The sequence below is a fragment of the Dromiciops gliroides genome, chromosome 1 (assembly GCF_019393635.1).
Source record: "Dromiciops gliroides isolate mDroGli1 chromosome 1, mDroGli1.pri, whole genome shotgun sequence".
Taxonomy (NCBI): Eukaryota; Metazoa; Chordata; class Mammalia; order Microbiotheria; family Microbiotheriidae; genus Dromiciops; species Dromiciops gliroides.
This window is the reverse complement of record NC_057861.1, coordinates 483,782,757-483,808,252: the sequence shown is the minus strand read 5'-3', so window position 1 is coordinate 483,808,252 and position 25,496 is coordinate 483,782,757. Positions and strand designations below refer to the sequence as shown.

At 39.0% G+C, this 25,496-nt stretch overlaps 1 protein-coding gene across 2 annotated transcripts in view; it reads right to left on the bottom strand.

The window, feature by feature from the left end:
• The window catches only part of EPB41L4B (erythrocyte membrane protein band 4.1 like 4B), a 255,236-nt gene that overhangs the window by 113,963 nt on the left and 115,777 nt on the right, over positions 1-25,496 (bottom strand). For both annotated transcript variants that reach the window (XM_043977633.1, XM_043977634.1), the window contains exons 8-14: positions 13,965-14,052; positions 13,613-13,701; positions 12,857-12,926; positions 12,595-12,764; positions 10,899-11,008; positions 5,513-5,543; positions 2,657-2,690 (exon numbers count right to left, since the gene is read on the bottom strand). In XM_043977633.1, the coding sequence (XP_043833568.1) occupies positions 2,657-2,690; positions 5,513-5,543; positions 10,899-11,008; positions 12,595-12,764; positions 12,857-12,926; positions 13,613-13,701; positions 13,965-14,052 (592 nt within the window). The remainder of the gene's footprint in view (positions 1-2,656; positions 2,691-5,512; positions 5,544-10,898; positions 11,009-12,594; positions 12,765-12,856; positions 12,927-13,612; positions 13,702-13,964; positions 14,053-25,496) is intronic.

The following is a 25,496-nucleotide window of genomic DNA, read 5'->3' as shown; positions in this document are numbered from 1 at the left end:
GCTCTGTGTTGTTGTTGCTGAGTCGTTTTCAGCCATATAGGACTCCTCATGACCTCATCTGGGATTTTCTTGGAAGATATACTGGAGTGGTTTGCCATTTCCTTCTCCAGTTTATTGGACAGATGAGGAAACTGAGGCCCTCGGAGGGGGAATGATTTGCCATGGGCAAGGGGCAAAGCTCAAATTCAAATCCAGATGTTTTGATTCCAAGTGGAATCCCCCACTGGTTGCTTCCTTTCCCACCTTGAAAACTCACCTAAACTCTCAAGTCACTACTTTAAACAACATAGAAACAATAGCAAAAATTTACAGAGCAACTGAAAGGTCACAAAGTCCTGTCCCTCCTCGTTTCTGACAACCCTGTGAGTTAGGGACTACAAATATCATCATCGTCTCCATTTTTTTTTTTTTGTGAGGCAGTTGGGGTTAAGTGACTTGCCCAGGGTCACACAGCTAGTAAGTGTCAAGTGTCTGAGGCCGGATTTGAACTCAGGCACTCCTGAATCCAGGGCCGGTGCTTTACCACTGCGCCATCTAGCTGCCCCGTCTCCATTTTATAGATGAGAAAACAGACCCAGAGTGACTTTCCATGGGCACACAGCTAACATGTCCTAAGCAGGATTGTACCCAGGCCCTACTTGATACCAAGTTCTGTGCTCTTTTCCTAACATCTAGCATTCCAACAGAGGGGGGTAACCCCAAACAATAACAAAAACAGATGAAAAAAGATGAGTCTGGAAAATGGAAAGGTGCCTCCGCTCAAGGCACCCATGTTTATTTACTTCTCTTGTGATTCACCACTGAGAGAATAGAATCACTTGTATTTCATCCCTGGATTCTGTAAATGTGATGCCCATCAATGCAGAGTCACTGCAACGAAATCCCTCTAAAACAAAATAATTAGGAAGTAGCTGGGGTACAGCTACTCATTTCACTCCTGTCACTAATGACTAACTAGTGTGCTCCTGGGGGCGAGATACAATCTCGGAGAGGGATAGCCTGTTTCTCTCTCTAAAGTTAGGGGCTTCGACAAGATGGTCTTGAAAGGGTCTTCCTGCTTTGACAATGAGATTCTCTTTTTCTTTCATTCTTTTTTTTTTTTTTGGTGAGGCAACTGGGGTTAAGTGACTTGCCCAGGGTCACACAGCTAGTAAGTGTTACATGTCTGAGGCTGGATTTGAACTCAGGTCCTCCTGAATCCAGGGCCGATGCTCTATCCACTGCATCACCTAGCTGCCCCGACAATGAGATTCTAAAGAATAATGCAGACTGCATTTCATCAGCTCAACTCACCCTGCCATGGAACTCATTTAGTGAGATTGTGTTTGCACAAATATATTGAGCTTCATTCTTAAAATTACACTGAGACTTTAGGGCCACCTTATCCAATTGAAGATCAAAAATGAAAAAAAATATTTTGTAAAATCTAAAATTAGGGGAAGGGTCTGTGAGTGAAATATCATAACAAGCATTCTTAAGGGACATTTACATGACTTGTGGTATTTAAAACCAGGGTGATAATAGCACCTCAAGGTGTTCATGGTATGGAATATTTTGGATCAGATGACCAGAGAAGTCTTTGGTAGGTTTACCCATCTTATCCAAACCAACTTAACTGAATTAAATGTTCAATAAACACCTACTGTATACAAAATATCTTTTATCCTGTATAGGATTGATAAAATAGTGGAAAAGTCAGATAAGCTTGTTCACATTAGCCTGGGGAGAAACCCATTGGTCAATTAGCCCAATGATATTGTTTATTTTTTTTTTTGTGAGGCAATTGGGGTTAAGTGACTTGCCCAGGGTCACACAGCTAGTAAGTGTTAAGTGTCTGAGGCCAGATTTGAACTCAGGTCCTCCTGAATCCAGGGCCAATACTTTATCCACTGCACCACCTAGCTGTCCCTGATAATACTTCTTTTTTTTTTGGGTGGGGGCAATGAGGGTTAAGTGACTTGCCCAGGGTCACACAGCTAGTAAGTGTCAAGGCAGGATTTGAACTCAGGTCCTCCTGAATCCAGGGCTGGTGCTTTATCCACTGCACCACCTAGCTGCCCCCACTTCTTATTACTTCTTGAGTGTTTTAGGACCCAATTGTTTTTATTTTGGCCACAAACTCTGAGGGTCTTCTCCCCCCACCCAATTTATTTATTTGTTGTTTATTTTTCTTCTGACTAGGTAAGAGAGGCCATTATTTGCCTCATGTCTTACCTAGCCTTACTTAATCAATGAAGGGGCACTGCTTCAGGCAAACTGAGACTTGTGAAAGGCCTTATCTTAAAAAGCCCAAAGTCTCCCCTTGCATCAGGGGCCATCTCTAGTTTTGCCACTGGACCCAGATAGCTCTGGAGGAGAGACTGAGGTTGGTGACTTTGCATAGCCCTCCCTCAATTTAAATCCAATTCACTCCAAGGCATGAGATCACCTCCTAATGTCATGGTCTTCTTCAAGAAAGAAGGAAAAACAAGAGCCCCTGAGAGAAGAGGTGTCCTCCTTGAGCATGACAATAGCATGTCTGAGTGAAACAAGAGCAAGGGGGATGCCTTCAACAATTTCTACTGCCATCACTTACAACACAAATAGAGAATGATATGACACACAGAATTAAATGACTAATTATGCCAGAAAAAATTTTAAAATAATTTGCTCTTACCTGGTAATTGTGAACTTCTGGATTATTTTTGGAGCTAAAATAAAGAACAGAAAACATATTACAGAGAGGAAAGTAATTTAGTATTAATTAGCATTAATGTTGATGATGTTATCTGCTCAGATTCATATCCAAACAAAACCAGCTATGATGTACAGTCATTTTGGGTCACATACATGCAGCTCTTTGTAGCATAACCCGCTCCTACTAGATAGACTCTTTTACCTCCTTAGGTTTTTATAACTGGTTCTCTTTTTATTCAGTCACTTCTACTTATTAGCATGGTAGAGAAAAAAAAACCACCATGGAGTCTGAAGTAAGAAAACCCATGTGAACTGATATTCTGCCATTTTCTATTGGTACAATCTTTAATTTGAAGGAGTTAGACTAGATAATCTAATGTGAGGTTTCTTCTAAAACTCAGAATCCTATAAATTTGAATAGGAGCCCACGATGGGTCCCATTAGTATTACATTAGGATACACCGATGCATTTGTTCAACAAGGGCTGCTGTGATTGCACACTGAAAAAAGCTAATGCAAAGCCAGCAATGGGTGGTACTGGAAAGACATTCTTTTGCCTCCATAACCCTGAACAATGGCTCTTCCATTGGGATGAGACAGGTTATCCTCAGAATATGTGCATGTATTGGTCAATACCATGGTTGCTAGGATAGCATTTTGTACTTTTCTTTTTTGGGGGAGGGGGCAGGGCAATGAGCTTTAAGTGACTTGCCCAGGGTCACACAGCTAGTGTCAAGTGTCTGAGGTTGGATTTGAACTCAGGTCCTCCTGGATCCAGGGCCAGTGCTTTATCCACTGTGCCACCTAGCTGCCCCACATTTTATACTTTTCAAGGCACTCTCCCATTTATTATTATTATTTCATGATGCAAAAGTACTTCAAAATCTGTAGGGTTGTTTGGGATTTTTTTGGAATATGGGTTTTAGCTATGGCATTCCTGGATATTTTCAACTTGAGGTGTCCTGAGGAAGTGATTAGTGAATTCTTTCTATTTTCACCTTGACCTCTGGTTCTAGCATATCTGGGTAGTTTTCTTTTATGATTTCTTGAAATAGAGTGCCCAGGTTTTTTTGTTTGGCTGTGGTTTTCAGGAAATCCAATGATTCTTAAATTATATCACCTCGCCTATCTTCCAGGTGATTTATTTTGTTTTTGTTTCTATAGGAGATAGTATCTTTTGACTGTTCTAATATTTCTCTTTTCTCATGGAATCACTGCGTTCTGATTGTTCCATTCAATTTTTCATAGAGTCTACTACTTGAGAAAGGTTTTTCACCTTCTATCCTAAGTTAGTTTAGTCTCCTATCAATTTTGTTCACATAAATTCTCATTTTATTTTTTTCCCTTTCAAACTGTTTTATTCTTGCCAGCATACAAAACAAAAATCAATGAAAATTGAGAAAAACAGATATGAAAGCCTGAAAAAAGTAAAAATTTGTATGATGAACCTGGCACATTTTAAAAATCAGGTTTAGGCTTTTGTGAAGGCTTAAAAGAAGTCTCTTGGGGCAGTTAGGAGGCACGGTGGATAAAGCACCAGCCCTGGATTCAGGAGGACCTGAGTTCAAATCTAGCCTCAGACACTTGACATTTACTAGCTGTGTGACCCTGGGCAAGTCACTTAATCTTCATTGCCCAGCAAAATAATAATAATAATAATAATTATTATTATTATTATTCTCTTTCTTTTAAATAACTGCAACTCATATCCACATCACTACACAGTTCCATATGTGAAAAAGGATGAAGGGATTTTTCACATATGGAAATGTGTAATGATGCGGATATGAGTTGCAGTTATTTATTCTTGGTGAGGCAATTGGGGTTAAGTGACTTGCCCAGGGTCACACAGCTAGTAAGTGTCAAGTGTCTGAGGCCAGATTTTGAACTCAGGTCCTCCTGACTCCAGGGCAGTGCTCTATCCACTGCGCCACCTAGCTGCCCCTGAGTTGCAGTTATTTAAAAGAAGGAGTTAGACTAGAACCAACAGATGGGAATAGTAGGTTTGATTTCATTTCTCTAGCCTTTGCTTTATTTCTTCCAGTTAACCTTGTAGTCTTTGTAACCAAAGCCATCATTTTCCCTCTGAGGTCCAGCAAGTAGTTGTGGATCACTCTCTTCTTCTTCCCTTTATACTTCACCTTGAGAACACGGCTTATGTTGTATCCATTTCTGTTATTTCTGGGATCTAATATATTGCTTTGTATTTAGCAAATACTTAATAGGTATTTGTTGAATAAAACTGAATTTTGGTGAATGACTGTGAAAGGTTCCAAAACCCATATGTTCTTGACTAATAATTTCCAGCATATTATTATACAAAAATAATTTCCTACTGAGAGCCACAGGCATGATGATAGCAACAGTTCACATTTAATTTAATACTTTACAAAGTTGTTTCCTGACAATAACTCTGTAAGATGACACTGCCGGCATTGTTTCCCCCATTTTGTACATAAAGACATTCAGTCTCCAAATCATTAGTGATTTGCCTAAGTTCACATGATTAAATGTTAGAACCTAGATTCAAATTCTCAGCTGCCTCTTGACTCCAAGGCCAGTGTTCTTTCTACCAGAATGAGAAACCAACTGAGAGCTGGAAAGAACCTCGGACTTCATCCCAACCAATCAATGTATGAACAGGAATCCCCTCTCCAACATCGCCAACAAATGGTCATCCAGGATTCAGGAAATAGAAAAGAGAAAATGAAAATTGCACCTGGGATCAATATCCATAATTTAGATATATTAGGAAAAAATAAAGAACAGTCAAATGAAATCCTCTGTATCTAATCACAACCACTGTTTTGTACAGGAGGATCTAGGGAACACTTACCATAGCTGGGCTGCTTTCACTGGGTTATTTGCTTAAAAAAACAAACAGAAAAACAAAAATTAAGTTAAGACAATACTCCAGAAACTGAAAAAAAAAACCCCACAGTTTTATAAGCTGCCTTAGGACAGGTTGGAAAGAAATAAGTTAAGTGAACTAATTTTGCATTTGAAGTACATCTTCACAAGAATCTTTTTCTAATCTAAAAAAGCAACCTCTTCACCATGGCTGTCTTTATCATCTCAAGCTCAGAGAGGCTCTTCATTCTCAGAGGCAGTTTGATCAAATACTTCAGTGTTTTATCTACCACTCCACAGATGGAATGAGAAAAATGGGAGAGGGAACAGAGGTGAGGAAAGGAGATAGGGAATTGAGAAACATCTAGCACAGGCCAACTCTTCTTCCTGGAAAGCAACACTTATTTTAGTAGCATATAAAATCTCTGGTCCTCCCCAACTATCAACATTTACTGGGGCAGCTAGGTGGTACAGTGGATAGAGCACTGGCCCTGAAGTTGGGAGGACCCGAGTTCAAATCTCACCTCAGACACTTATTAACTATGTGACCCTGGGCAAGTCACTTAACCCCAATTGCCTTAAAAACATCCAGGGCCATCACCAGTCATCCTGATGCATATTGTGCCACTGGACCCAGATGCCTCTAGAGGAAAGAATGAGTTTGGTGACCTTGCACAAGCCTCCCTCACCTAAATCCAATTCACTGCAAGTCATGACATCACCCTAATGGCATGGTCCTCTTCGAGAATGAAGGACAAACAACAACAATAACACTTACTACAGGCTTCTATCTGGTCACCTCCTCTACTTTTTTGGTCTCTTTTCATTGTCGTTCTTGTCCCCTCTTCTATGGTTTTTAAGTTCTCCCATACCCTTCCCCAACTAGGAGAATCATTTATTCAATAATCAAAGTATGCACCACAAGCAACAATTATGCTAGGTGCTAGAAAAGACACAAAGGTAATGACAACCTGGTCTTTGCCTTCACTGACTTCACAAATTTAGGGATGAAGGAGGTATACATGTACAAATGATGGTTGTGTGTGGAATTTGAAGTTAGGACCATCTGAGTTCGAATCCTACCTCAGACACTTACTAGCTGTTTAACCCTGGACAATTCAATTGATCTGTGTTTCAGTTTTCTTCATCTGTAAAATGGAGATATAACAGCACCTATCTCACTGACTTGTTGTAAGGACCAAATGAGTTAATACATAAGTAATAGAATAATAAGTTATATAAATGATAGCACTATATAAGTAATAGCTATTATCAATAAGAAATTAATATATATGATGATACATAAATATTATGTTGTATTATATATTTTATTACAACATATTATGTGCCAAATATTAAATTATATAATAAAATATTGATATTTATTATTAATAGAATAACAAAAACATAATAAGTCATGCTAATTACATAGAAATACTTAAGAGGTTTTCATAAATAAATCAAAATAAGCAGATAAACTCAAACCCTATTAGCCCTACTCCATGTGTTTATATAAAATGCTTCTTAACATCAATGAAATCCTTATTTACACTTCAAGTTCTCCTAAACTAGAACTTTTACTTTCTCTTGCATTATTTTGAACCCTGAGTAGTCTAGTCCTAAACATACTGGCAGTACTTATAATTTAATGATCAAAACACAAATATTTACTCTATCTACTATATGCCCAGGCTCAGTGTGTAATACCAAAGAAGTATAAAAAAAGGTCCCTGTCCTCAGGAAAGTTTCAGTCTACAGGGGGAGAGTAGAAAAATATACCCACAAGATGAACACACACAGCTAAGATATGGTATGTGCTAAGTATTACCAGAGGAGTTCTAAGCATGGATAAATAAAGGAGCCCTATTCTGATTAAAGAAAAGATTTCATGAAACAGATGGAACTTGAACCTGGCCTTGAAGAATGGGTAGAATTTGGATAGAGGGAGAGAAGAGAACAGTTTACAAGTCTCATCACACTGAACTTCTTGCTTCTAAGTTATGCCCTTTCTAGAAACTCTATTCAAAATGCCTTGGCAACTTCTTGTTCAAAGCTCTCCGTGATTCGTCTCCAACCTGTCTGTCCCACCCTGCCATATGACCTAATTTAAGAGTTTACTATGTGGAAGGTACTGGGTGAGGTGCTGGAAATACCAACAGAAGCAAAAGTCTTTACCATCAAGGTTCAACTGGGACCCCACACATACATAGAAAGTAAATACAAAGTAATTTAAAGAGAATAAGAGGGGCAGCTAGGTGGCACAGTGGATAGAGCACCGGCCCTGGAGTCAGGAGTACCTGAGTTCAAATCTGGCCTCAGACACTTAACACTTACTAGCTGTGTGACCCTGGGCAAGTCACTTAACCCCAACTGCCTCACCAAAAAAAAAAAAAAAACCCAAAAAAAGAGAGTAAGAGAACCAATAACTGGGGATCAGGAGAGACCTTGGGGTAGGGGGTGGTACCTGAACCGTGAACTAGGGATTCTACATGATAGAGATGAAAAGGGAAAGGATTCCAAACCTAGGGGACCACTTGTACAGAAAAGCATGGAGAAAGGAGATAGAATGTTATGAAGAGGAACTAGCCAGCAGTCCAGGTTAACTAGAACAATACGAAATAAGCCTAGAAAGGTTGGTGGAAACCAGATTGTGAATGAAGGACCTAAAATGTCAGGCTGAGTTTTTTGTATTTAGTTCTAGAAGCAATTGGGTCCCACTGATGATTTCTGAATTAAGGGGTAAGATGTATGTTTTCAGAATATCAATTTTGCAGCTGTGTGGAGGACAGACTGGAGAGGGGAGAGAATGAAAGAAGGGAACCAATTAGGAAGTTATTACAACAGTCTAAGCAAAAGGTCTGGACGAGCAGTAACTTCTGTGTGAATGGAGAGAAAGGGACAAATGTGAAAGTTAATGTGAAGGTAGACTCAGTGAGACTCCCCCCCTCTTCACATCTCAGTTGAGTTAGTCTACTACTCTATGTTTATTCTGTTCTCTCCTGTCTTCTGCATGCCTGACGCTTGGCAGATATTTAATAAATGTTTCTTGAATGATTGATTCTTTGCTTATATGTAGAATTAGGCATTTCCTAATTATCTCAATTGCTATCTGTTAAATTTCTCCATTTTTTTTTATCAAGGCCCAACTCCAATGCACCATGAAATATTCTACAATTCCACTCCCCACCAGAGTAAAAATTTTCTTTTCAAATTTCTCATAGTACATGGATGGGACCACTTCTTGATATTTCTCTCACCCTTCCTTTTATGAGGATACATGTACATGGAGGTTTTCTTCTCTTCTAATGCCTTGCCTTTTGTTTGTTTGTTTGTTTTGTTTTGGTTTTTTTCGGGGCAATGAGGGTTATGTGACTTGCCCAGGGTCACACAGCTAGTAAGTGTCAAGTGTCTGAGGCTGGATTTGAACTCAGGTCCTCCTGAATCCAAGGTCAGTGCTTTATCCACTGTGCCACCTAGCTGCCCCCAATGCCTTGCCTTTTAAGAGGAAACTTGTTATATCCACAATTTTCCAAGGTTCAGTACTTGCCCTCTTGCTTTTTCTCCTCCTACACTCCAAGGAAGGAGCTGGTTAACAGTATTAAGTGCAGCAGGGACATTAAAAAAAGATTAAGTTTAAATAAAAGCAACAGAATTTGAAGTTGTTGAAAGGAATTTTCAGCAAAGTGATAGGAGAGAAGCTAGATGGCAGAGCACCTCACAGAGTAATGAGGAAATGGAGGCAGCCAGGGAGACCCAGCTCAAGAAATTTGTCCATAAAATAAAGGAGAAAAAAAAAGAAATGAGATAGCAGCTAGAGGAGGTAATGGGAGGCAATAAAGGTTTATTAGATATGAACATGGCTGACTGCATTAAGACAAGCTAATGAAGAGGGGAAGACTGAAACAAGGTTGTTGGCCAAAGTTTTTTCTTTTCTTCACCAATTAAGGGAAAGACCACAATGAACCACCTATCAATGATGGTTCTATTTTCTGTGCTCATTTCCAGGGGTTGACTTATCACTTCCTGCTCTTTAATACTGGACAGCTTACAGTAGGATTAATACAACTTAACACTATACAAATTATGAAATCTGTAACACCAATTTCACCAAGAATCATGCCAACCTCATTAATCTCATGAGCTTAACAATGTCCCTATATTGTATTAGCCCAATATTCTCTGACCATTCCTATCTCAATCATATCCCCTTTTTTTTGGTAAGGCAATTGGGGTTAAGTGACTTGCCCAAGTGTCAAATGTCTGAGGCTGGATTTGAACTCAGGTCCTCGTGAACCCAGGGCCGGTGCTCTATCCACTGGCACCACCTAGCCACCCCAATATCCCTTCTTTTGAATGTATTTCGCTGCTAGAGATTGGTTGAGCTTCCTTCTTCTTAACAGATACCTTTACAAGGGTACCTGGCATGGGACTTTTGGATAGGATGAAAACTGTATGGGGCATACATGTTCCATACATGTCCCATACATGGGACAGATTGGATGAAAACTGAAATAGACCACGTTATTGCCAAAGGAAGGGATAATCTGAGTCAACACTCCTTTCCCTCATTTGATTATTATGAGCTTGTAGGATTTTGACTATTATGAGATAGTTGTAAATAACTATAATGGAATAGCTTGCTTGGGAAAGACTCAAAAGTTATATAGGACCCTATGAGGTCTTTGGGGAATTGAGGTTGATGCCAATACACCTAATTTACTTTGATGATAGTGGTAATGTAGGTAATCAATCTTGCTTGTTGAAAGTTCAAAGGACTGAGATCATGACTGTGTCAGGACAGATTGTAGATGGTCTTCACAAAGTCAACTGAAAAGTATTCAAGTGTTTATATGACTGTCTGTTCATGTATTTAAATTTATACGCCCACACTTGAATCATCATGCTGACTTTTTTTTTTTTGGCCCAATTGAGTCTAATGTCTCCACTATCCATTGTTTTTCCCCTCCTATTATAATTCTCACGGTACAATAGCAGGGGATATTGGCTTGGTGCTTTTGCAAAAGATATGTTTATTCTAGGTGAGATAGCTACTTTATTCTCACCATTAAAATGGTTATTTTCCCATGGCATTTTCTGAGACCCCATTGCCTGCTCATGAAAGGGTGGGAAAGGATAAGGTAGTGACAGACAAGGTTGGTTGAGAGGACAGAATGAAAACATAAAATAGAACAAAACCAAATGGGAATATAGCACAGCAAACACTGACTAAACCTGTTCAGCAGCTACCCTTTTCTACTTCTCTAGGATGAGAGTCGCCAGCCTAAAAATAAAGAATTCAGACTTCACATTATAATTACATTTAATGAGATAAAGAAAATATAGTATTTGAGACAGAATGAAAAACACACAACCTTTAAAAGTTGAATGTCTCCGTGACGGGTACCGTTTACTAGGCCTTCTTTCAAACGTACTGGTTCTTCGTAACCGGGCACCATGAGTGGCTTGATACTCTGTCCTCCCACTAGAAAATAAATGGATTTTTGGGTAAATTATCAATTTTACTACAATATACTTGCAAAAGAATATCTATGAAAGTGAGGTTTTTTTATTGGATTAAATGGGGTCACTGTTTCTGCACATTTTTGAACACCTCTAAAGAAAACAGAAAATGCACAGTTTTTAGAGATTTCTACAAGGATTTCCTCATGGTGGCAATAAGTTTTCAAATGGGTAGTTTCTGTAATTTGAAACAGATTTTAATGAGATGCATTATGTGGAAAGGGGTTCAAGATCTATAATTATATTCATAGGTGAAAAGTTTTATGATCAAATCTGACACTCTAATAGAATCATAGACTTCAAGTTGGGAGGGGGCCCTCATCATCCGGATCTGACTAGAATGCTATCCTTAACATTCCCATCAAGCAATCATCTAGAGCCCTAAGAAAAGGCAACTTCCCACCTCCAGGAACAATCTATTCCCATCAGCTCTGACTGAAAGGAAATCTCATCTTTTATATTAAAGAAAATCTGTTTCCCTTTAATTCTTAACCAAATCTCCAAGTTTTACCTTCTGAGATAAAGAGAGGGGAAAAACGGTCTATTCCCATTTTTACAACACAGACTTGCTGATATCTGAGATCAGCTAGTATGTCCTCCCTAAGTCTTCTCCTCTTCTAGCTAAATATTCCCTACACCTCCAACCAGTCCTGAAGGAGCAGTATGCATCCCCTTCCTCAACCTGGCCACCAGCCTTTAAACAGGCTCAGTGTCCTTTCTAGAATGCTGTTGTTGTTTGTCCTTCACTTTCAAATAGGATCAGTGGTATCATGGTTGATGTCTTGACTTGTGTGTGAATTGGATTTAAGTGAGGCATAATTGCCCAAAGTTGTCAGAAGTAGACATGATATTCTGGATGTAGTTTCACTAGGGCACCCCCACCCTTGCTTGGGGCATTACAGTCCTACTACTGCTGACTCAGAGCATTTTCTTTTCTTTTCTCTTTCCAGTTACAAAAGAGAAAATAATTTGGCTACATGAAATTGAAAAATCTCTGTACAAACAAGAATTAATATACCTAAGAAGGGAAACAGTCAAATGGGAAAAAAAATCTTTGCATCAAATTCGTCTGATAAGGGTTTGGTATCTACAATATAGATATAGAGTAGATATGTATGGCTACTGGAGAGTATTTGCAAAGAAAATAATTTGTTCAGGTCTGATTGTCTTTGTAGGAATGCTTCAAATGCCTCTTTTTTATTAATGATTCAGCATTTGCTTTTTCTTAAGGATAAACTTGTCCCAAGGAAAAACCTGTTCCATTCTTTGGGGAAACTAGGTGGCACAGTGGATAGAGTGCCAGGCCTGGAGTCAGGAAGATCTGAGTTCAAACCTGGCCTCAGACAATTACTAGCTATGTGACCTTGGGCGAGTCACTTAACCCTGTTTACCTCAGTTCCTCATCTGTAAAATGAGCTGAAGAAAGAAATGGCAAACCACTCCAGTATCCTTGCCAAGAAAACCCCAACTGGGTCAGGAAGAGTTAGACATGACAACAACAATTCTTTGGAACAAAGAGTCTCTTAACTTAAACAAATGGTTAGTTACCTGAACCTAAATCGTGATCCTAGCCTTATGAAGTCCGATCTATTGGATTTATTATTTGCTGGTGTCCTCAATCTGAAGAATGCATGATGCTCAACTGCACATTTCCAGAGGTGCTTGCAGGTCCGGGAGCTATCTAATCGGAAAACAAATGTGTGCTCTTGCTCTCGCCCCTTCAACATAAAATAGAACATCCTGTCAGATTTGCACATCTGATGTTAGTGAAGGATTGATATGAAGACAGAAGAGCAAGCACTGAAATTACCTGATCATCATCTTCTACGACAACAAGGGTTAATTTGCTCTTTTTAAAATCCATTTTAGTGATTTTGGGCCTAGTTACAGAGAAAACATTTTTACAGAAGAATCAGAAATACAAGCAATTCATATATCAAATAATGGTTACCCCCTCTGTTGTTGAAAACTCTTAGCTTAGGTGAAACTTTATTCTATAATTCAAGAATCACTTTGCCAATGATAACTGTAAGACATTCATGCCTTAGAAGATAGTTTTGTGAGCTATTTGTGCAAACAAGTTCATCATCTTATGGTCAACTTTCTGGTGGTGTTTTGTTCATGTGAATCAATTTAACTTAAATGGGACCATTCAGAATTTCGGGGAGGCAAGCATAGGGGATTAATATGACAATCTGAGTTTTCTAAAAAACAAATTCGGGCTTTGTAAAACCACCTCAATATTCATTCATTCATTCATTCATTCATTCATTCATTCATTCATTCATTCATTCATTCATTCATTCCCTCTCTCTTTCTCTCTGGCGATTTTATTACTATGGCAAACTCCAAGTACAGCAACTCCTTTCAGCAACAGAAATCAAGACCTCATATAGTAAGACTTATAATTTTACAGGATGCCTTGAGCCCACTTCTGCCTACCTCCAAGGTCAGCCCTCTGTCCACTATGCCATGCTAACTTTAAATGTTGTTATCATCGGCCATAATATATCATTCCATTACAAAATATGATACATTTAAAATAATATTAGACAAGCTAAATTACCAAAAGAATAAACCTATTTTGTTAGCTCCTTCAAAGATTAATATCCCTGTTGGTGTTAGACCAAGAGCATATTCACAGCCATCTCTTCCCTACAAACAAAAGAAGTGACAATCAGTATATAGTTTAATGCTTTAATTCAATATAATAAACATTTTTAAAGTAGCTAGCACTGTGCTATGTATTAATGAGAGTCAACATTTACATGATACTAAACTCCTACCTTCAAGGAACTTACATACAGTCCAGTAGTCTTAATAGAATACAAAATATATCACCAAAGGCTTGTTTCTAAGTTTTCAATAGGAGGTATACTGAGGTTGTTTAGTTATTAAGGTGCTTATCCATATCTTACCTTAACTACATGCATGTCTACTCCATACATTTCTAACCATTTTGCTTTGTTCAGATAGGAAAGTTCAGCTTGTGCAGGACTCTTCCCCCTTTACAAAGGAAACAGAGATACATGTAAGCTGTTGGACAAACATAAAGGGAATTCTCAATGCCACCTCAAGACTCCACTATAGGAGATTTGGATTCCTTCCTTCTGAGGGGAACTGGCTGCCATTTTCCCACAGTGAGTATAGGGAACTGAATCTAAACCTTTTCTTAATTTCATCTAGCCTGCAGGAAAAAACCAAGAGCTAATGTTGATTACGTCTACAGGTATGAAAATGCAACATAATTTTAATACAGATGGTCTTAAAGACCACAGCATAGGAATGTCATGCTATGGAAAAGCAGGCATGCCTATTTTGCAGATTACGATTTAAAGATTTTTCTCCATTGAAAAAGTACTTTCTCAAAGGCTGTGTGAATTAACATGCTTAGTAATAAATTTAACCACACAGGTATCAATTAAACAGTTTATTAAACCCAGTGTTGAGGTCTTTTATTTTTTATTTATTTAACAAGTATTTATTGAACAAACATTTGTTCATTCATTTCTTTTGTTTGTTTATTTATTTATTTTTAGAGAGAGCTTTGCTAAGTAAGCTCTCAGCCCAGCTCTGGGAAACATTAAGTTTACATTTTTGTAACTGCACACTGCTTTGTGTATACTTTGTGATTATGTAGAACATCTGGATGAAACAAAATGGTACAATTTTAGGGCTTTTATGGGTTGGTTTTTTTTTGGGGGGGGGGATGGATCCCTTGAGATACAAATTACAGCAGAGGCTCTAGGGGAGGTGTTTTTTTTCCTTGATGCTGCAATTTGGTTTTAAACTACTACATTATAAGGGAAAGCACATTCAGGAATACTTATTTACCTTGTAGAGGTGCAACATTCCACCATGAGGGCAATCTGTACTTTGTCAACAGTGGCTAAATAGCATTTCAAAAATCTTCCATAGTTCTTCTAAGAGCTTTTTTGTCTGAGGTTTCTACAGAGAACAAAGTTCTCAATGCTCCCTGACTCCCTCCAAATGCTATTATAATATCTAGGAGAGGTACCTAAGAGGAATTCTTAGACAGAATGAGGAAATTCTAGATATCTCTTGGAATTTCCTATTTCTGTTCAAGAAACCCCATTCTTCCCAGTTACTCAGGCATCAATACTGAAATTATCTTTGACTCCTCCTGTACCCTCAATATCTAATCAGTCAACAGATCCTCACAATATTTTCTTTACAATGTCTACTTCCATCCATTCACCTATATACCCACCCATCCTTTCCACCATAGCTCACAGCCTTTTGGCTAGTATTTTGCCTCCAGTCACATTTTTTCCACATCAAAATTTTATTTCAAACTATAAATACTGGTCCATCTAATAAGGAAATGTTTTACATGATTACACATGTATAACTTATATCAGATTGCTTACCATTCCAAGGAGAAGGGAAGGATAGAATTTGGAACTCAAAACTTAAAAACCCTGAATGGTAAAAACTGTTTTTACATGTGATTGGGGAGGGGGGAGGGAGGAAATATAATTTTTTTAAATAATGGAGAAAAGAAAGAACTGCTCAATTTCCCTAAATATGACTAAATTCTTTTGAATTAGCACAGCACAATTACCCTCTAGCTTTATCTTTGTCATTTGAGAGATCAGGGCAGCCAAATTCCACAGTCAGAAGTAAAAATAAGAGGCTAGCATTCACTTCATTATTATAGGGGTTGCATTGTCAACCCTCATCCCCTCCAACCAAATTCAATTACTTTGTCTGGTTGGGTTATTAACAAGGATCTACATTAATACTTATGTACAGTATTGTTTTATACAATGTATTTTTATTGCATCCTGATTCTCTGTAGACTGGTAATCTATGAATGACATAAGCAGAATGGTTTATTAAGGAGACTGTACCATTTCCTGACCAGTTAGGAAAGAGAAAGCTCACTCGATGTATGTTTATGTATGTACACACACCCTTATTACTGATACTGCATGGATAATGCCTATGAGTAGTTTTACTATTACCCACATTAAGACAGAATCAATATCTTCTACATTTCTGTGTCTATGAATTCTGGTCCCTGAGAACCGTACTTGATAAGTGCTCAAGACTATGAACATGAATTAGTTCAGTGAACATAGATTACAGGTAGGGATGGAGAAAGGTAACCAATAGTCCATACGACCTACAAAGAAAGTCTATTATTGACTGGGGCTAATTTTTTGGAAAAAAAAAATTAATCCTACAGGGTTCTTATAAAAACCCAGGGGGCAGCTAGGTGGCACAGTGGATAAAGCATCGGCCCTGGAGTCAGGAGTACCTGAGTTCAAATCCGGCCTCAGACACTTGACACTTACTAGCTGTGTGACCCTGGGCAAGTCACTTAACCCCAATTGCCTCACTTAAAAAAAAACCACCCAGGTTTCATACATTCTCAGCAGCCTGGAGCAGTCCCATGTAGAGAGTTCAAACATTATTATGAGGATCTGGAGCTGGAAGGGATCCCAGAGGCCATGTATTCCAACTCCCACATTTTAGAGATTAGGAAACTGAGGCCTAAGAAAGTTAAATGATTTGCCCAAGGTCACAAAAGGTGGTGACAGAGGCAAGTTTTGAACCCAAGTCCCTGGACTGTAAGAGAAGAGTTCTATCCACTACACCACACTGCCTCCTGAATTCTCTCTCCCAGAACGATCTGTGCATGGCTATCTTGATGACCTGGGTTCTTATAGAATCAAAGGATTTAGAGTGGGGCTTTTCAAGGCATCTAATCCAAATTCCTCATTTTACAGATGAGAAAATGGAAACTCAGAGAGGTGATTTATTAATGGTTATACCCAATAAAAAGTAAGAAAGGTAGGATCCAAATTCTCTAACTCTAAATCAGGTGCTCGATAACACTACATGCTATATATTCAACCCCATAAGCATTCAACTCTGTCCCCCAATACCTTTCTTGGGTACCTTTGTAAGTTAAGACAAATGGGGGGCAGCTGGTAGCACAGTGGATACAGCACTGGCCCTGAACTCAGGAGATCCCGAGTTCAAATCTGGCCTCAGATACCAGACACAACTAGCTGTGTGACTCTGGCCAAGTCACTTAACCCTTACAGCCCTGCCCCCCCCAAAAAAAAAGACAAATGAGCAGTGGTTCCTGCATTAGCCAATAATCAATTACTCTGATCTAAGGAAAAAAGAAAAAAAAATCCATTGATTTTTGAAAAGGCAATGTAATAAAGCAGAAAGAACAATAGACTAGTAAAAGGGTTGAGAACAATACTTATGACCCCAGAGGTCTGTATAAGGTTGTACAGAGTAGGTAGAAGGAAACGTTACTTCATGATAATGACTGGAACTCAGTGGCATGGGACTCATGACTGGACAGTGGCAATGACTGGAAAAGTATACTTGTTCAAAAAGAAGAGATCTAGTCACAGAAGATAAAGTGTCATGGATCTATGTTTGTATTTATGAAATTATGTCTTTGAGCCCATTAGAAATTCAGAGTCTAAGAGTAAGAGCAGGTTATAAACCACTGAGATAAAGAGAAAAGAGAGAAAACATGTTCTATCATAGTGGATGGATATAAGGATATCTGGCCACAGATGTAGAACATGGATGATTTTCCACCTAATATTAATTACCAATATAGATCAGTGGCATGATATAATAGTGATCAGAGGTCTTTAACCATCCATATACCTTTTGGGAATTCCAATCTGCTGAAAAAAATAGAGCGTCTCAAAAATTCTTGTCTTGCATTGCTGACAATTTAATCTCTCAAAAGGCAGAGGAAGGAATAAGGGAAATTTCTACTTTGGATTTAATTCTGACCAACAAAACAGAACTGGATGATGGAAGGAAAGTGACAGGAACATTGAAAGAAAGTGATTGTATCATCTTAGAAAGGGGAAGAGCCAGGGAAAAGAACACTGGGCATAATTAGACAGATACCCTATACCTTAAGAAATTAGATTTTTTAAAGTTCTTAGAAATGACAAATTTCTTCCCAAAATGATAGACTCTAAAAGGGGAAAAACACATGGGATACTTAAATAAATGAAGTTCTGATAACACAAGGATCTCAACAATGAAACAATCAATTTAATTACATAGGGAGATGAGATTTTAAAAGGACATAGCAATGATGGAAGAAAGTAGCATATAAGTAAGGATAACTACAAAATAGTGGCCACAGAACTCTAAGAAGTATCAGGAAAACTAATGCTTAGCATGAACTGCAAAAACTAGAAGGAAAACAAAAGTTTGGTTTGTTTTTTTTTAAATCTATGTTAGGGGACAGCTAGGTGACACAGTGGATAAAGCACCGGCCCTAGATTCAGGAGTACCTGAGTTCAAATCTGGCCCTAGACACTTGACACTTATTACCTGTGTGGCCCTGGACATGTCACTTAACACTCACTGCCCTGCCCCGCCCCCCCAAAAAACTATGTTAAGTAAGAGTGTGTATTAGTAGAAATGGAGCTGGCTTCAGATCCAGGAATACCTAGGTTCAAATTTTCCCTCTGACACATAAGGGATGTTTGACCCTGGGTAAATCAATTAAGTTCTCAGTGCTCTAGGAAACTCTCTAAGATCATAAAATGCTCCGAAGATAACAGCCCACATTGGTGGAAGGAATTTCCTCACGTGGGAATTCCTTACACTAATGAAATCATGAGTCTAGTCTCTATTCCTATCTTTAAAATTGGAAGAGATAAACTGAGTTATTGTTCAGTGGTTTTCAGTCATGTCTGACTATTTGTGACCCCATTTGGAGTTTTCTTGGCAAAGATATTGGAACAGTTTGCCATTTCTTTCTCCAGCTCATTTTACAATGAGGAAACTAAGGCAAACAGGGGTTAAGTGACTTGCCCAGGGTCACATAGATATTAAGTGTCTGAGGCTGGAGTTGAACTCAGGAAGATGAGTCTTCCTAACTCTAGACCCAGAACTCTATTCATTGTAGCATCTAGTTGCCCCTGATAAATACAGAGATTGTTATAAATTCCCTCATTCCTTTCCCCCTTCCTTTCTTCCTCCCCACCCCGTCTCTTTTCCCCTCCTTTCTGTAATGGGTGGGAACAAGACTAGATCACCTCAGCTCCTTCCAGATCTAAGATTCAAAAGGTCTAGTTCCAATTTGGCCACTTAGAAAGTCACTTAGTCTTTCTGAGACTCAGTTTCCTTATCTATAAAATGGAAATAACAATAGTCATCTTGTCAACTTCCAAGGGATATCATGTATTGTTCGAGAGTATTTAGAAATTTTAAAGTATTATACAAATGTATGTGTTGCTATTACTATTGCTCCACTTTGGAGGATCCCCTGATGTCTCATTCTGGTATTGACCCTGGGCTCTATACCAACCAACCTCATGCTTTGCAGGTCCTCTCAAACTAGAAAGGCCTTGAGTGTTGGCCCAGTGATCAGCAATGTCTCTGTTCTCTGAGGAAGGCCGAATTAAAACCAGAAAGGCTCATCCCCAGAGAGCTGGCTACTAGATGATAATTTGGTTTTTTTGGGTTGTCCATGGTAACTCGTCAATACTGGCAATACTAACATGGATAAAATGATGGATCCCCAAAATCAAAAATACTGAAGCCTTAATGATAAGGATTTAACCTCTTGTAATAAAAACCCCAGCAGCTAGGTGGCGCAGTGGATAGAGCATGGGCCCTAATGTCAGGAGGACTCTTCCTTCAGAGTTCAAATCTGGCCTTAGACACTTTGCTAGCTATGTGACCCTGGGCAAGTCACTTAACCCTGTTTGCCTCAGTTTCCTCATCTGTAAAATGAGCTGGAGAAGGAAATGGAAAACCACTCCAGTATCCTTGCCAAGAAAAGCCCACTGGGGTCATGGAGAGTTGGACACAACTGAAAATGACTGAACAACAACAACAATAAAAACCCTGGGGTCATTTTCAAACAGCAGTATCAAAGACTGTAATTATATAGGCTCTAATCATTCGTGCCTGGATTATTACAGACACAAACATTTCTTATATGCATGCCATGCTTTCACCATCTCCATGGTCTACCCTAATTCATATGCTATAACCATAATCATCTTCCTTATGTGCTGTTTGGATCCCCCAGTCAAATGACTTTACATTTATTTGCTTCACATGAAATTCATACTTTTTATTTGTACTTCAAAAGGCTCTTTCTTCCCCCTCTTTGTTACTTTCTAGGAAAAATGCTGCACTCACTCTAGTCAAGCAAACACGTCTTTTCTTTTCTCATCAATGAGCCTGAAACACCCTCTTCCATCTTCTCTGCCAAACCTCTTCAGCAAAATTCAAAATTAATTTTCACCATGAATACAATTCAATCCAATAACTGTGTGCCAGACACTGTGCTCAGTGTTTTTACAAATACAATCTCATTTGATCCTTACAGTTAATGCGCTGAGATAGGCGCTATTGTTACTCCCATTTCACAGTTTAGGAAACTGTGGCAACAGAGGCTAGAGTACTTGTCTCAAGGTCACCCAGCTAGTAAGTGTCTAAGGCTGGATTTGAACTCAAGTCTTCTTGACTCTAGGCTCAGTGGTCCATCCATCATACTACCAACTGCCTCTAAGGGGACCAGGAAAGCCCCTTCTCTAAGGAAAGAACTCTAGGCACCATACAATCCAACTTTCTCATTTTACATATGAAAAAACTGAGTCCTGGAAAAGATAAGTGGTCAATCAACAAGCAATTAGTAAGTGCTTTTCCATACATTGGAAGATAAAAAGACAAAAAAGAGAAACAGTTCTTGTGTCCAAAGCACTTATATTTTAACAGGGGAGATGACATGCTTAGGACCCCGTGAGAAAAGTGGCTTCCCCAGAGTTGAGGGTGCATATTATGGAATAATGGGGAAAGCAAGATACTGAAGGCCCAGATGAGGTAAAGTTTATGGAAAGAGCACAAAAAATGGGATTTTTGGTCAATGCTAACTGTACTACTCATGAACTGCGTGACTCTGGGCATCCTATTAATCTATCATTATTTGTAAAATGAGGTAGCTGGGCTAAATCATTTCTAAAGTTCCAAAGTTTATAATGCTACAATTTTATTTTATATTTTATTTTGTATATATTTTCTATTTATCTGTATGTTTATCACCTTCTCCTTCCCAAGGAACAAAATGAAGTAGTGATTATTTATATTATTTAGAAAGGAAATCACAAAATGAAAAGGAAAGGAAACTAATTATGAAGCACCTATTATGTGTCAAACACTGTACTCAGGGTTATACAAATATCTAATCTGATCCAACAACCGTGGGAAATAGGTGCTATTGTTATTCCTATTTTGCATATACTACTACTACTACTACTACTACTACTACTACTACTACTACTACTAGCTAGTATTTATAGAGCACCTACTATGCGCCAGGCACTGTACTAAGAGCTTTACAAATATTATCTCATTTGATCCTCACAATAACCCTGAGAGGTAGGTGCTGTCATTATTTCCATTTCACAGATGAAGAAACTGAGGCAGGCAGGGTTAAGAGACTTATCTAGGATCACACAGATAAGTGTCTGAGGTCAGATTTGAAATCAAGTCTTCCTGACCTTAGGCCCCTGCTTTATCTCCTGTGCCTCCCAGCTGCCTCAAAAGGTAAATTCCCGAGGGCAGAAACTGGTTTTTGTTCTTCTACCCTTAGTGGCTAGCTGTGAATTCAGGAAATGCTTGTTGTGCCTACACACACACACACACTCACTCACTCACACATACACAGTCTTTGTAAATGGTTTAACACACTGACACTGTTATCTCTATAACCTGCTCCTTCTGTAATTTCATCAATTTAGCTAGGGACCAACCCCCCTCACCCCAGCTCTTTTGCAAATCATGAATGAATGAATGAATGAAAAATCATTTATTAAATGCTGATTAAATTCCAAGCACTCTCCTAACTGCTAGAGACACAAATACAAAAGCAAAATAGGTTCTATCCTCAAAGAGCTTACATTCTCATGGGCAGACAAAACATAGGGTAGTAGTAGCCAAGAAAAGAAACTATGATCTGGGAAACCAGAAACATAAGAGGACCATCAAATGACATTTTCCAGAGGCAATGGTACTGTTGATAGAACTACAATTCTCAAGAGAAAGAGTTGGATGGAGTGTAGAGGCCAGTGCTCAGTGCCTCCCAGGCATGGTCCAGTGGCAGCAGGAATGGAGCCAAGAGTAAGTTTGGTCTGCATTGTCCCAAGGACTGCCAGAACCCAGTGGCTTAGCTCCTCCCAGGTTTGGAATCTGGTATAGACTAAGGGTGCCTGAGGCACTGAGATGTTGATTGATTTTCACATGGTAACCTGCTAGTATGTTTAAGAAACAGAACTTGGAGGATGGTGAACAACATAGCTTGTTTTCCATCTACCAAGCTATCTCATCCCTCACTACCTCCTACATACATACCTATTATTTACATAAAATAAAGGGTTGCAAAAGTTTGACCAATCTTTTATATCAGTCCACCTATGGGGCAATGGTTTATGCATAGAAATGTCACTGTGGTATCCTCCTGATAAAATCACGGCAGCATACCTAATTTGCAGGCATAATGAATAGAGCAAAAATAAGCCGTTGAAGGGTTGAGCCTGCAAACATAATGTAACATCAGTAATTGTCATGGGGTCATCAAAGGGAGTTTTGGGATATAGCCCTAACTTCTCAGGCTGAACAAAACACAGTCTTCCACAATCTTTGTCACCGCCAGACAGAGAAACATAAAGTGGATAGAACATTGGTTTGGCTCAGTTTGGCACCAATTAGGTTCTAAGGAATGAGGAAGCTGTTGTAATATTCCACATTGGCCATATTCCACTACTCTAACAATCTTGTTGGTTGTCACTAGGGACAGACTCAGAACAGAGGGTGTATCTTGGTCAGAGATCACAGACATTGGCAAGGGACAAGAAGAACCAGTTGGACTTTTAGAGAAGGAGGCCCCAGAGCCAGCATAAGTATTTTGATTTACTCTGGATAATCAATAAGCCTTTGTCATTTTCACATGGTTGGCTTGGAACAAGCTCAGTTGCCAAAGATGCAAAATACATTTAACATTTAGTTCCAAATCTACGATACAGTGCCTGGTGGATGGTGGATGCTCAATACATGTTTATTGATGGACTGATTATTGATTGAGAGGCCCTATGATTTGAGAAGTCCTAGCCTCTGAAATGGAAGAATTAGACAAGACCAAGACTGACTTCTACAGAAGTCATGGAGAAAAAACAAAAAGTGCTTATTCCAAAGTAAATGACTTTTTATCAACTCTAAATTACTGTACAACTAAAGCCCTTTCCCTAATAAAGATCTAAAGAGCCAAGGGCATCACTCAATAGACTATTGGCCATATTATTAATGAAAAACTGAATTTTAGAGAAAGTATAACACACTCAATCAGGGGCAGGATAACAAAAGATGGAGCAAAGACAAAAGAAGCAAATTCCTCTCAGACTGGGAATTTTCCAGCAAAATAGAGGTAGTTGGGAAAGTTTTAGGAATGAAATGGCAATTATTATATGTGTATTTTACCAGGATATCTAGGATGGTTCACATGACACAGGCTTAGTTTGGTCTCAGGACCTTAATTTCTTCATCTAAAAATGAAGGTCTTTTTAGTTGAAGGAACAGGAAAGTAACAGATGTTAGCAGTAGCCCTAACAGACATAAGCTGCCCTTCCATTTTTTTTTTTTTAGTGAGGCAATTGGGGTTAAGTGACTTGCCTAGGGTCAGACAGCTAATAACTGTTACCTGTCTGAGGCAGGATTTGAACTCAGGTCCTCCTGACTCCAGGGCCAGTGCTCTATCCACTTTGCCACCTAGCTGCCCCTCACCTTCTATTTTAATGTTTTGGTAGGAACTACCTAATAGCAAGGGCAACTAGTTCAGGGGCTTAGAATCAGGAAGACTTGTCTTCATGAGTTCAAATCTAGCTTGCTTAATGTGTGGCTCTGGGCCTTGTTTGCATTGTAAAATGAGCTGGAGAAGGTAATGGCAAACCACTTCAGTATCCTTCCCAAAAAAAACCCCAAATGAGGTCACAGAGAGTGGGTCACAACCGAAACAAACATAACAGCAGGGAGAATTTAAGTCTCTGTGCTGGTAGCCCTAAACTAATCTATTATTTTAAAAAATTTCACTCTAGCTGTGTGACCCTGGGCAAGTCACTTAACCCCAATTGCCTTACAAAAAAATTCACTGTGGCTATGAAGCTGAATGTGCTGGAAAAATAAAGGGGAGACCTCCATGATGACTCTGGGGGGGTACTTCTTGGATATGATTCCTTGTGTTTGAGTTTCCCTGTGCTGTGTTTCTTTGGGCAAAGTCTTATATATTGTAGGCACAAAATACACCAAATGATGGGGCAATAATGATTCTGTATAATAAGGCTAATGGCTGCTCTAGTCTTAATAAGGCTAAGGCTTTCTGAACCTGTTCCTGATTCTCTTCATTGTGTCTTTGTCAGAGGTAATGGAACCCTGGCAACAGAGGTGTTGAATAGAGAGATACTAGATCAGTCATGTCAAACTCCAATAGAAAAGGAGGCCACTAAACCCTATATAAGGATCTCCATGAGCAGCACATTCGCTTAGAAAACCTTATTAGAATAAACCATCCTCTGTTCTACTGTATCTTTATGTTAAATATCCCCTAATTACATTTTAATCTGGTTCCTGCCACACTCAGAAGTGCTGAGGACATGTGGATTAGAAGATCTCTGACGATTCTTCTTTAGTTCTGACTTTCTATATGGATATGGAAGAAATTTTTTTATGCTAACAATGATCTCTTCTAAACTTTTATATGACAATTAAAAATGCTGAAAAAAATTGACATGTTTCAAAAAGGAAAAACTATTTCTTAAACAGTTTGTTTAAAAAAATGACCCACTGGGCAGCTAGGTGGCGCAGTGGATTAAGCACCGGCCCTGGATTCAGGAGTACCTGAGTTCAAATCCGGCCTCAGACACTTGACACTTACTAGCTGTGTGACCCTGGGCAAGTCACTTAACCCCCATTGCCGCCCCCCCCCCCCACAAAAAAACAGAAAAAAATGACCCACAAATTTACATTCTGTAGATGATTTCATTAGATTTGCATTTTTGGAGCCTGAGCTTAGGTTAGGGTAACTGGGTAATTTGAGGTGAGGACTGTCCCTAGGATGTCCACTCTAGCCTTTTGCTGCACCTGGCCTCTGGAATTCCAAGGAGAAAAAATGGGTCCTGGGTCACTTTCACAACCAAAAAGCCCCATCTCAACCTTGGATCCTTTGGCCCTTCAAAAGAACCAAGAAACAACTGAACTCATTAAAGATGGATCCTCTTGGCTTTTCAGGCCAGTCTAGGATAGGCTAAATCTTCCATGTCCTCACCAATATGCCCCTAGTCATTTTCTTGCCCTACAACCTATATTCTAAGAAGAGAGATAAGCATTTGGCCGGATTTTGGGATGCATGAGGGCCTGACACAAGG